This window comes from Sardina pilchardus, chromosome 12 (assembly GCF_963854185.1).
Source record: "Sardina pilchardus chromosome 12, fSarPil1.1, whole genome shotgun sequence".
In the NCBI taxonomy this organism is placed as follows: Eukaryota; Metazoa; Chordata; class Actinopteri; order Clupeiformes; family Clupeidae; genus Sardina; species Sardina pilchardus.
Window position 1 is genome coordinate 15,878,653 of NC_085005.1, and position 13,709 is coordinate 15,892,361.

The 13,709-nt window shown below is 46.0% G+C and overlaps 1 protein-coding gene across 1 annotated transcript in view; it reads left to right on the forward strand.

Annotated features, from left to right (window-relative positions):
- Window positions 1-13,709, forward strand: part of ryr3 (ryanodine receptor 3) — a 98,310-nt gene that overhangs the window by 16,618 nt on the left and 67,983 nt on the right. Inside the window, exons 4-14 of the mRNA XM_062551622.1 lie at window positions 2,109-2,183; window positions 2,592-2,670; window positions 3,262-3,374; window positions 5,361-5,460; window positions 5,696-5,789; window positions 6,257-6,331; window positions 7,221-7,377; window positions 8,247-8,411; window positions 10,777-10,898; window positions 11,239-11,419; window positions 12,410-12,545. Of these exons, the coding sequence (XP_062407606.1) occupies window positions 2,109-2,183; window positions 2,592-2,670; window positions 3,262-3,374; window positions 5,361-5,460; window positions 5,696-5,789; window positions 6,257-6,331; window positions 7,221-7,377; window positions 8,247-8,411; window positions 10,777-10,898; window positions 11,239-11,419; window positions 12,410-12,545 (1,297 nt within the window). The remainder of the gene's footprint in view (window positions 1-2,108; window positions 2,184-2,591; window positions 2,671-3,261; window positions 3,375-5,360; window positions 5,461-5,695; window positions 5,790-6,256; window positions 6,332-7,220; window positions 7,378-8,246; window positions 8,412-10,776; window positions 10,899-11,238; window positions 11,420-12,409; window positions 12,546-13,709) is intronic.

Sequence of the window (13,709 nt, forward strand, 5' to 3'; positions counted from 1 at the left end):
TATGAAGTGTCGGGGAGAAAAGCATGAGGAGAGTGCATCTTCATCTAGGTGCGTCTCCATCAGTGCAGACGAATTGGACTGCATTGTAAAGAGCCGGCACGAAAGGAACAGCGTGAAGCAAACATGGTGGCCTGTGAACTGTTTTAAAACCTGGCTCGGACGCGAAGAGAGACATCAACTCTAAAACCGTTGTCGCTGGACAGCAGGAAGCGCTGCAGCATATATTAGGAGACCACGAGCAATTGGCAAAGATGCCCAGGATACCCGTTCAGACGCACACAGGCCTATGGCCCACAACCTCTGATGGAGAGCAGAAAGGTTATCTCAATGGGTGCACCATGCAAGGGAACGTCCAAATCAATGTCTATAAACAATGAACACTTCGATCTGTAGTTTTGTATCAATCTCAGTTTTCCAACATTAGTCTGCTGCATTTACACAATGTCTTTCAACGAAGACACGAAAGACCCGTTGGGGAGGGATCTGGAGTGTTGGTTACGTGGCAAGGAAGACGCTGTATATTGGAAGAAGAGCTATTTTTTGAAGCGTAAAAACAAAATTGTCGAAGTCAAAATTGACATTTTGTAAACAATAATGGGGTGTTTTCCGATTATTTAGTTTGTGGTAGAATTGTTGTATAAAAGCAGTATAGCACGAGTGAGAGTGAGATTGGTAATAGATATTCCCACGGCTGTCCCGTCGGAATATCCATTAGGCCTACCAATCTCACTCGTGCTATATTGCTTATATATACAGTCTGTGGTTTCACATGGTTCGACCACAATATGATTACATGTTGTATCAATCATTTTGGGTACTTGAATGAAAGTTTCTTTATTTTTTTCACCCATTTCTAGAAGACATTAATGAAGGTTATATCATCGGTTAGCGCTGAAAAGATCATGAAATTTCCCAGGAAGTGTGTGTCATCTAATCTCAGATACTGCTACTGTTCTAATCCAGTAGGAATTCATTTTGGCACCAATAGTCCATCGTAGGCTATACACAAACAAAGCCAAGAACATGCAATGAAGACAGCATCTAAGCAACAGCAATGAAACTGAACTTCTCAATCGCACTTTAGCTCAGATCACATGTTTTGGCACGGCTAAAAGGTGAGGTAAACTCTTGGCGTCAGAGGTCTGTAGTAACAGTTTGCTAAATGTAAGGAGACAGCGCAATATCAGAGCGGCAGCAACGCTAGCATGCTAGCAAAGAAAGGTCACACAGCTTCATGTGGGATGAGGTATCAACATGACAGCCGGCCTGAAATATGGAGCTTAGCCTTGCTGCAACAGCTGGGGGCATTGGGGGATGGGGGTGTGGGAGCAGAGCAGAGCTGCAGGGGACCTCTACATTTTTTTCCCCCTTTTGAACAAACTCTTCCTGTTGAGGTCCAGTAAAGGTACCAAACACCACTCCCTCCCTTGGATCAGAGAACCAGACAGCCAGACAGCCAGACAGGCAGGCCAGCTCACTACTGAATACTGGATGAAATAATCAGAGAGAGATCAACAACCAATGTCACAATCTCTCTGTGTATTTAAAGTTGAGATATCTATGCCAATTAAGCCAGCTGCAGCAGTAATTACTCTCAGTAGATAGCAGTAATTCCACATTAATATGCACAAATTAAAATGCAGGGTGTTTCATATTCTGAAGAGGTTGTGCCCAGAGCCTTATTTCTGATGCAAACTTATCTTTTTCCTATAATGCAACCAGAGGGTAACAAGGAAGGTGGGTATTCTTGCAGTTTTGAGTAGACTGTTGAAAAATGCAGATTCTACCTGTGCTAAGGATGGAGTTCACATTTCCTCATGTGTGGTATTGCCCAGTGAAATTTTTTTCTCGTTCAAACACTGCAACGGGAAAAAAACCAAAACAAATGTCCTTCTAACATTCCGTCAATACCTACAACTGCATGCGTAATGTCTCGATCTTTCTTTCCATTTTTATTCATTTATTTTTTGGTTAGTCATCACTTTAACCTTTTGTAATGTCCACAGCCTTATGCCCAGAGGCTTGTGCAAAAAAAAAATTCTCCCAGAAGACTCTTGTTGATGTGGTTTTAACCTTTACTGTTGGAATGGGGCCTGTTTCGTTCACAGGCAGTGCAAGGAGGTGGACATCGGACCCTTCTGTACGGCCACGCCATCCTACTGAAGCACTCCTTCAGCGGAATGGTGAGCATGTGCTACAGTTATTCGTCCAAGTCTCACTTGGCCTGTCACTGAATCAGAAAACTCACACCTTTGTCAATTCAGACAGACACGCAGTACTGTAGCTGAACAGTGCTGATTTATGACATTTGGCATTCAGAACACACATGTATATGCCCGGAAAAGTATACAGACAATGGCCGGGTTTCCCAGATTTGTTAAGAAGCTCTTAAGTGCTAAGAACTTCTTAGGAGTGTTCTTAGAATGTTCTTAAAGTGCTCCTAAGAAGTTCTTAGCACTTAAAAGCTTCTTAACGAATCTGGGAAACGCGGCCAATATCTCGATTAAATCTTTTTTTGTTGTTTGTTTTTTGTTTTGTTTTGATATCGTTATTAAGATTGTTTTCATCTTATCTAATGTCTTTATTTGCAGTATCTTACGTGTCTGAAGACATCAAAGTCCCAGACAGACAAGCTATCTTTTGACGTGGGTCTGCAGGAGGGTTCAGTGGGTACGGCAGATTTACCTCTCCATCTGTGTGCATTCGTATGAAATGGTGATTGAAGCCCGACCTGGTCGAGCCCAACCACATTACCCTGGCCTCGCTTTGAAATTGACACGCATAGTCGAGCAGAAAATACAGGGGCTACAGTACTTCTTAGTCGGAGGAGCAGTGGCCGAGTGATATTTGAGCCGTGTATAAAAAAGACCAATTCATCAAATGAGAGGTCTATGTCCAAACACCTGACAAGATATTTTGAGTGACGCACTGAGATCAGACTATTTTTATGTTTTGTGCAACCCAGCATAGAGGTTGTAGGGAGGGCGCTATTATCTGAGACAATTTCAATTTCATCCCTTGATATGCCAGCCCTTGTGAAATCTCCAAGGTGTATCTGATTCCTGTCGAGGAAAGGAATGACTTGTCATCACTCAGTTCAATGTCGAATTTATCACTGCTCTCCGGCACCGCCCTAATGAAAGCAATCATCTTTTTCAAGGTCTCTTGAATACATAAAAATAGATGCTGGTAATGATGTTTCTTGATTTAAGCACTTAAGGTCATCCTTTTTTCGGGGGTGTGTGTGTTCTTGTCCTGCAGGAGAGGCCTGCTGGTGGACGATCCATCCCGCGTCTAAGCAGAGGTCAGAAGGCGAGAAGGTCCGCATCGGTGATGATCTGATTCTGGTCAGCGTGTCTTCAGAGAGATACCTGGTAAGTACACTGAGAGTGAACTGTCCATGATCAGATGCAGTAGATTCTATCTTGGGTCAGACCGTTAGAGGTGTGTACATAGGCGAACGATTTGTAAACAATTTCCTGTCGGTCTTGAGTTCGCCTCCAGTCTTGACACCTGCAAAAAGCCTAAGGAGGCAGTTCTCCGCAGATGTACAGTATGGATGCTGCATGAACAGTTCACGGATTGTCATTCAAATTGAACTGCCAATGAATGATCGCAATTCCATAGACAGTTCCAGTCAGGGATACAAGGAAATCAGGGAATGATTGACAACTTGCATAGAAGAAATATTCCAGGAGAAAGATTTATAACCTCTTGTGTCAGTGGTCTGTGTGCTTTTTAGAACCAGCCGTTGTAGATGTTATCTAATACAAGCTATTGCAGACCCGCTTATTTGTTTTTCTTCCAAGTGGTTCTTGGGCCCTGTTCACTTGTTTACCCACACTTCCCTTACCCCACACTTCACTTTCATGTCATGAACCCCCCCTGGAATGATCCCAAAGCTCTGCCAGCCTTGCACAAGTCCGGATGGAGCGGCACAAATTGAGATGTCGCACCCTGCTGTAGAAACTCAAAAAGAAGGAAATGTGTTTGTCTGGAGACTATACTGACCGGAGATTACAGACCTGTGGCAATCAGGTCCACCCCTCCACCACCTCTGCCACCAACACCACCACCACCAGTCCTTCTCCACCTCCGGTTGCCTTCGGATAATGAATTTCTGGAGTTCTGAACCCTGGTGGCCCTAATGGGAAATGCCTCCGAAATGGGAATACAGCAGCGGCAGCTATGGGGAGCGCTTTACTAATCTACGATAAAAATCTGATCACCAGAGAAAACCCATTACCAGCTCGTCTAGTGAGCGAGGCATCTGGCAACCAAACCTGGCAGGTTCGGGAGCTCTGTGGCCGCTGAAGGATGCCGACGACTTTAATTAAGTGACTTGTCTCTGGGATGGCTGGAGGGTGGACACCAGGGCCTCGACCCCCCCCACCTCGCCCACCCCGCCCACCCCCCACCTCCCACCTCCCCACCCCTCCCAACCTCATGCTCTTTACAGAGTGCAATTTACTATTACAGCATGACCCTCATGGTGGGAGAGGGTTCTGCTCCTGCGAGTGAAAATGAGGCACCTCTGCAAGCTATCTGTCCTGAACACAGAGCTTTTAGTGTCCTGGTTCCAGCCCTTGCATTACCCGAGCCTCTGCCTCTGACCGTGGAGGCAGACATCTTCAATCTAGCAAAGTCGGCCGTATTAATCGCGTTCCCCACAGAACGAGGTGAAACCCGTTGTTGTTGTCCAAGCCTGGCTTTTGCCAGCGACTCACAGTCCCCTGATTGAGTAGTTTTTCTCTTTTTTTTTTTGGACGGAAAGAGTGTCATGATAAGCAGCTTACTGTGGGAACAAAAACGTGGCTTTTTGAGTACGGGACGACTGAAGTCCGGGGGAAAAAGGCGTTCATTGTCAGTCCTCTCTGAGCCTCTGTGCAGAGCCACTTAATTCAGACATGCTGTACCGCCTGCAGACACCCGGGACCAGCTGATGTGCCTGGCAATTATTCTACCTTTCCTCTGAGCCCCCTCATCTTCTCTCTCCCTCCCTCCATCCCTCCCTCCTGCCCCTCCCTCTCTCTCTCCTCCCTCACTTTCCCCCTTTCGTCCTTGGGTGACCTTTAACTGCGAGTCTTGTAGACATCCGAAATGAGCTCCCCAGACGACTGGCGACCTGAAAACGGACTCGGCTCCGATCCGCCCCAGGGAAGGAATCACTGCAGGACGGGGCTGAGCTGGGCGTAGTTTTCTGAGTGTCACTGAATTGTTATGTTTCCCTCCGTGTTGACTCCAAGGAAGATGTAGTAACATATATTTAATCAGCTAGTCGATTATATTAGCCCCCTAAATCAATGATTGTGTGCTACAGTGATATCTTTGACTTTTCTAACTTGTTATCTATCCTACAGCACCTGTCCATGGCTAATGGCAACATTGCGGTGGATGCCTCCTTCATGCAGACCCTCTGGAACGTTCAGCCAACCTGCTCTGGCAGCAACATAGCCGTAGGTATGTTCACAGCAACGCACAACACACCCGTAAACACCATCAAGAGGCACAGTTCTTCAGAGATATCTGTTAAAAACATCCCTGACTAATTAATCATGCCTTGGGCCTGATTGTGCATCCAGTAGGAAGCAAGTGCAGTGATTAAATTGATGGACTTTGAAGGAACTCATATCGAGTTCTACTCAGCTGAGATATTGAGACCTCTGACTGGGCTGGGCTGGCTTGGTTTCCACAGGTTTTGTTCAGGGTGGTCATGTGATGCGCCTGTTTCACGGACACGACGAGAGCCTCACCATACCAGGGGCAGACAAGAAAGAGGACCAGCAGAGGTGGGTTTCCGTCACTAAGTTCACACAAAGACGGCTCTTCACACAAAACAATGAGATTAAAACAGAAAAATACTCTTTCAATGATTGATGTTGAGTTTAGACATTTAGTTTAGACTTAAAGATGCCTATGATTTAAAAACAACATGCCATTGCATGTTGAATTTAGATGATTTTTAGCTTATCCCCTGTTCAGCTGTGAAAGTTTTCTTCTAGGGTGGTATATTGCATCAAAGTTTATGACGCAACTGTCACTTCTGCAGTTGATTTCATATTTCCCTTACTGTCAGGCAAAGTATTCTTAGCCCTGGTCTGTTCTCTTGTTTCTCCGTTGCCTTTAATATCCTCTATACTCTCAGGCAATATATTTATATGTGGTTTGTGTAAGCACGTGAAGGCGTGAGGGGCTGTCTAAGCCTAACAGCAGTGTTTTAAGGAATTCTGCTTACAATGGGTTGTTGTTCCCACAGGATAGTGAATTATGAAGCAGGTAAAGGGGGTTCCAGGGCCAGGTCTCTGTGGAGATTGGAGCCTCTTCGGATCAGGTGATGCCCCAGTCTCTCTCTCTCTCTCTCTCTCTCTGGCTGTGCTACTTTCTTTTTTCAGCCTCCATCTCTCTTTCTCTGTCTCTCCCCCTCTCTCTCTGTCCATCTCTTTCATTCCTCTTCTACCTCCCCTCTCTTTGTCCATCTATTTCACTCTTCACTCTCTCGCTGTCTCGTCTCCTCCCTGTCCCGTACTGACAGGCTGAGGAGAGAATCAAAAGGGTTCCTGAATTTTAGATGACCAGGTTTTTTCTCCGCGGCTCCGAAGCAGCAGGACTACCCGATGATCTGAGAACTGTCTCTTCTGATTAGACACACACACATGCACAGAGGAGTTCTCCGACTTATGAGATGGAGTCTGCCCCTGAAAATTTCATTGATCTCTCAACTCGCAGCCCCACGCAGACTGGGACACACACTCCCTGTTTTTTTCTTCTCTTCTCCATCTCGGTTTCACACCCACACCCACAAAGCCACATCCCAAACAGTCTTTGTTGATTCAATATTTATGATTTATCTTTATGTCGTGCTTATCCAACGTCACTTTTAATGCACGCAGTTCAAAGACTACACTTGAGTGTATCTGTTCTCAGGTGTCTACTCCTGGTCTGAATACCAGACTATTATAGGTGCTTTAATATTAATAGATTTTAATTAGATGTACTTGATGCTTTGATAGTTAAAACATATGCATGAAAGGCTCAGTCCCTTACTTAAGTTTTCTTTGTATATGCACACATTCTTTTCTGTAGTCATACTCAAATGGAATCCATAATGTTCTGCCTGATGTATTTGAACTGATTGCTTTATATAGGTTTATATATATTCTAGTGCCATATATTCGGATGTCTAATGATGTGCATGTGTCTGTGTGTTTTCCTCTGTGCAGTTGGAGTGGGGGTAATTTGAGATGGGGGCAGCCTTTCCGCCTCCGCCATCTTTCCACCGGCCACTACCTGGGCCAGACGGAGGACCGCGGCCTGGTCCTGCTGGACCGCGAGAACTCCAACACCGCGGCCACGTCATTCTGCTTCAGGGCCTCCAAGGTCAGACCCGCCGGTGCCAGCCAAATGAGCCGAATTCTACCGGCGTGCAAAAAAAGCAAAAAAAAAAAAAGAGAGAGAAAAATCCCCTGTAATGAATTCGCTGTGCCTGCAAGGCCACGCGGGCAAAAACGGCAGCGCAGAATAGGTTTTTATTACTCATCCCGGGCACACATGGCGTTCAGGGCGCATAGTAATGGACGCGGAGCAGCAGCAGATGCCAGGGCTGTGCAGTCGAGCGTGGCCAAACAGAGAGGATACGCTCCGCTGGTGCAGGGATGGGCTTCATTTACTGGGCTGGCTCTCCCAGTTTTTCTTAACTTTTGTGGTAATGTTCCCCGCATTTAATGCCATTAGTTTAGAGCATAATAAGGCTAATATTCCTCAAGGATGGGCTGGATCTATAATTACCACAGCACTTGCTGGCCGTAATTGAACTTGAACTTTTCTTAGACTTTAATAAGATTGCAATGGGGGCAACATGGCCGACCTTTATGAAAGTTATAATTGCAACTGGATTTCCCCTCGCTGTTCATTACCAGCCTGCGCATCCATCATCAGTACAGTGGTGGTTCATTCATTGTGACTCAGTTACGTAAGCTTACTCTGTTTTCACTTTACAATAGCAGCGTAACAGTGAAGAGAAGTCATTGAAACGCCACGCTACGCATTTAATTCATTCAAACGTGATTATACGCCTGCTGTTCTGTGTGATTCCATTTTATCTGAAGGGTTTTGAGTTCTTTCCCCCCCCCCTCTTTTACTGGAAAGAGCTGTAATTCTCAGTTGGCTTTTCACAGGCTTCCAGATCAGTCGGCTTAGTAATTGGCATGGCATCCTCATTTGTTTGTCCTCTTTTCTTCCCCGGACAGGAAAAAGTGGAATCTGGCCCGAAGCGAGATATCGAAGGCATGGGAGTGGCGGAGATTAAGTACGGAGACTCGGTCTGCTTCGTCATGCATGTGGCCACCGGACTTTGGCTGTCCTATCAAGCGCCGGACGCCAAATCCTCTCGCCTCGGCCCTCTCAAGAGAAGGGTGAGTACTGAAAACAATCCCTCTCACGTGACGTGCCGTAGCGCTTGCTGTCTGCGCTTATAAACTTCTCAACTTTTCACGTGAAAAGGCCTCCATTATAACGACCCTTTGAGTGAGTGACCTGTCTTTTTACTACGTGATGACACTCGTAAATTCGCTCCAGAACACACGCCCATAAACTACGCCCGTTAAACCCTAGGATGACAACATATTCCAGCTCTTGTTACACAGGGATCGTTGGCCCTGGGAGCCTGTGAGTCAGGTGCCGAGTAGAGCAGAACGTGAGGCTCCCTCGCTCCAGAGAGAGGGTTATCTCCGCCTATGCGAAACGAGTGGCACGGGCTCAGCGTCCAGACGTGATAACGAGAGACGTCCGGCGGATGCACCTCCGCAGCGCAAGGCGACGGATTAGCTCTTACAGGTGCGGCGGAGTGTCAGCCGTGCCCAGTTGTCCCCAGGCCACCTACCCCCCCCCCACACACACACACACACACCACCACCACCACCCCCCGCCTGGGTGAGCCTGGCCAGAAACAGCTGCCACCACCACCGCTGCCCACACGTGACATCCTGCTGGAGCCTTGGTGCAGTGCCCATATCTTGACACACTCCAGGAAAATATCAAACTACGTTTTTAATCCTGTCTAGCTGATGAAGCTATCCTATTAGAGTGACGGTCCGTGTATAGAGCAACACAGCTAGGGTGCCTCAAGGATACAATCCATCTACACCGCCCCCATCCCCCAGCACACACACACACACACACACACACACATCCCCCCACCCCCTCCCTCCTCGCCTCCTCTCCCATCCCTCCCCTTTCCCTAAGTTAGATGGAAAAGACATTTGATTATCTAAATGTGCCTCGTTGGCTCACTGTCTTGTGATGTTTACTTCCATTCTCGGCGAGGGTTTGTTTTATGAGGTTTCCTGAGACGTCTGGCCTCTGTTTGCTCAGTAATGAAAGGAGCTGGAAATTGTTTTTGATCTGATTTCCCCAGACTGTTGGGGTAGGGTTTAGTCAACCTCGAAATGTGCAATATGGACCCAGTCCAAATCATTTTGCTGAACTATTTTGAAAGCAGGAAAGTTCAATTTGATTTGAAATATTTTCCGCAGGTCATAGGTAGAATCAGAGGGATCATCCATAAACAAAAATATAGCAATGCTGCAGTCTCCACATTAAGAGATGGTCTGCTGGGGGGTGCTGTGGTGCAGCAGGCTACAGCGCCCATACCATGTACGGGTCCGAGTGCCCACGGGGACCCAGGTTCGAATCCGGCCTGCGGTCGTGTCCCGATCCCACCCCATCTCTCTCTCCCACTTGCTTCCTGTCTACTCTTCACTGTCCTGTAACAATAAAGGCAAAAAGGCCAAAAAAATATACAAAAAAAAAAAAAAAAGAGATGGTCTGCTGACATTATTAAAGGGACACTTCATCGATTAGCATTAAGCTTTGTATCTTTAGAAAACCAGTCATGTTTTTGAATAGTCGTGCATCATTCCCTCAGTTTGCCTTGAGATGGGAGAAATATGGATTTCAATGAAACCCATGAATAGGACTTCCTGCTTTCAATGATGTAAAATTATGATTTTTACGTCATTGAAAGCAGGAAGTCCAACATTGAAATCCGTATTTCTCCCATCTCAAGGCAAACTGAGGGAATGATGCACAACCATTCTAAAGATTTTCTAAAGATACAAAGCTTAATGCTAATCGGTGAAGTGTCCCTTTAACTGACATTATAGGAAACCTTATTCTCAAATTAATGTTTCAGTTATGCATATCGCTGTACCCTTCATCCCTGGCAACCACTATCTCTAACTTAGGATATTGTAATAGCATGTAACATATTGCTACATGATGAGTTGAGCAACATTGATGCTTGCATACTGTACAAACAGGGTTAGGGTTACGATTATGATGCGCATTTCTATGTACTGTATATAACACAGTAGTAATGTATTGTTATACAATAAGGGTGAAAAATGCCACCTAGGTGTTCATTTATTGTAATATATTATGATCATGATATTGTGTCTATGATACGATACCATGCTATGGTGGTTTTACAATGCCACAGGTATTGTGATTCTAGTCTATTCTATGATACAGTGTATTGTTACTGAGTGACAGTTAGTGTGGTTAACAATGTCAATGCGCCATATTAACGCCGTGGGTCACCAATATTTTTGATGATGTAGCAGCTGTATGTGTAGAGGCTGTGTGTGTAGAAGCTAAGTGTGTGTGTGTGTGTGTGTGTGTGTGTGTGTGTAGAGGCTGCGTGTGTAGAAACTAAGTGTGTGTGTGTGTGTGTGTGAAGAGGCTGTATTATAAGTGTGGCCTTCTGCGTGTACCTCGCAGGCCTTTCTGTACCCAGAGGGCCACATGGACGATGGGCTGATCCTGCAGCTCTGCCAGCACGAGGAGTCCAGGGCCGCCCGCATCATCCGCAACACCACCGTCCTGTTCAGTCAGTTCATCAAGTAAGAGAGACAGCCACGCCATGTCACATACATATAGATTACAATGCATCAGTAGCTCATACATCATATCATAGCTGGAATCATAATCATACTGTATAATAACAGTTAGGATCACCCTTGTGATACCACAGAATTCCCAGCTTTTTGATAACTGCAAAGCTGAATCCTTTATGTTCCCTCATCTCGGCCTTTCTCACAATTTTTCATTCTCATTCCAAAGGCTTCCCTAACACCAGATTCCCTAATTATCTACTCCATTATCTCACACATACTGTATTTCTCTCCCTCCCTCTCTCTCTTTCTCTCTCTCTCTCTCTCTCTCTCTCTCTCTCTCTCTCAGGGCTCTGGACAGTCTGCAGGAGGAGAAGAGCAATGAGGTGAGCCTGCCCGTGGGTGAAGTGCGGGAGTCTCTGAACGACCTCATCGTCTACTTCCAGCAGCCCGACTCGGAGCTGGAGCACGAGGAGAAGCAGCGGCAGCTGCGCTCCCTCATCAAGCGCCAGGACCTCTTCAAGGAGGAGGTGAGCGAGGAGTATTTATAACTGCAGCAGGGTTCCGAGAAGGAAGTAGGAAGATGTGAATGTGTTTTATTCACCACCGTGGATTTTGAAATTTGTTTTTCATTGCACTGTAGTTGTCTGTGTGCGACTGTGCGCTCAGATCCACTGAGATTGAGAAGCGTAGGGTATATTAACATATCTCGTGAGAGAGAGATTGTCAATTCAGAGAGAACGGAAGGAAAAATGTGTGAGTAACATTATTCACAGCAGGAGTTCTTCACTCTGGGAAATTCTTGATTATAGTGTGGTTGTCTGTATCAAGATTCACACATACATTATACATTACGAATAGAAAGAGACAGGGGGATGTCATCTCTTACTGGGATGTTGTCACCCACTGAAGCATTAATACCTAATTTTGTAGTTACATAACCCAGTGCCATAGTCAAGACTCTCCTACAGTCTACTTATTAGGCATGCCATGTGGGCAGAGAATCCAGCAAAGAACTCTGGCTTCTCCAGGAAAAGAAAAATACAATAATAGATATAGTCAGTGTTTTTTCATGTGCTGTCAAGCCGTAGTTCCTACCCTGCCAGAGAACTCTAAGCCCTGACAGTTGCAACAATTGTTAGAGTGTAGCAACGTGTCCTGACTGAATCGGAGCGAGAAACTGTTGTGTAGCATTGAATGCTCCCTGTCCGCGCTGAATCCGTTAAATTTGCCCTTCTATTGTGTCATATTTCTCGTTTTAAAATAGCAGAACAATGTGCAGAAAATGGCAGAAAATAGGGAGAGGATGTCCGACAGAGTTTTCTGCTCAAAAACTTTGCATAGGGTCATGCTGCACAGGACTGTTGTGTATTGTACGGACAATGTAATGATCGAAAACCATTTAATTAAACTGATTTTGTTGCTCACTCACATCACATGCACTTAGGATACGCTGTAACTTTGTCAGCAGTGGAACAGAGACACTAAGACGTTTTTTTTTTCACCCCTTTCCCCTACAGGGAATGCTGACACTTCTGGTCAAATGCATCAACTGTCTGAATGTCTACAACAGCGCTGCCCACTTTGAGGAGTTTGCCGGAGTAGAGGCTGGAGAAGCCTGGAAGAGCATTCTAAACTTGCTTTACGAGCTCCTGGGTAGGAAATTGCCATCAGCCTCAGCCCACCAACATGCACAGACACACAGACACACAGACACACACACACACACACACACACACACACACCAGCGCCAGAACATACAGTACACACACACACACACACACACACACACACCAGCACCACATGCACACGCACACTTACACACACACACACACACACAGACCTCTCCTAACCCCCCTCTCTCCAAGAACTCCTTCTGTCATCCCGTTCCCATCCGTAATGCGTCGCTGATGCAGGTGACAGCGCTGACGTGACGTGACAGCCCTCCACATCCATCAGTCATCGTGAGCGTCGTGTCTCGGGCACCAATGAAAGCATTACGTTGCCCCTAAAGGGCCCGGCTGCCTTGCTTGCCTGCCTACCCAGCAACACGCACCGCTTGATTGATGCAGGGTCACCGTGGAAATAAGCCAAGGCCCAGAAAGGCCCTTGGACTTAATCATCGACGCCTTCAAACACTATTTGTCATCCAGTAACAAGCCGTGGGTGGGACGGTCTCAAGAGTCTCCTCATCATGTGTAGCGTTTATTCGTGTGCGCCACATGCATATTTCTCTCTCTCCCTCTCTCCTCATCATGTGTAGCGTTTATTCGTGTGCGCCACATGCATATTTCTCTCTCTCCCTCTCTCCTCATCATGTGTAGTGTTTATTCGTGTGTGCCACGTGCATATTTCTCTCTCTCCCTCTCTCTCTCTCCTCTCTCTCTCTCTCCCTCTCTCTCTCTCCTCATCATGTGTAGTGTTTATTTGTGTACGCCACGTGCATATTTCTCTCTCTTGTTCTCTCTCTCTCTTGTTCTCTCTCTCACTCTATCTCTATCTCTCTCTCTCCATGGCTGTGTAGATTAGAGCAGAGACTCACGGGCTCCTCTGATCTCGACTGCAGGAGGACATAAAAAAAAACTCTGCCATTGATTTTCTTTTTTTGTCTCAACTTTTTTTTGTGAATTGTTGCCGTGTTGTTTTTCTGTTTTCTTGTTTTTTTTTTGCAGTTCTATTTTTTGCGAGGAGGAACGAACAACCCATCATTTTAATGACTCTCCCCAGTCACCCTGCCTCTATATTTATACTCCTAAGAGACAACCCCCCACCCCCCATCACCACAAACACAAACACACACACAGACACACACATGCACCC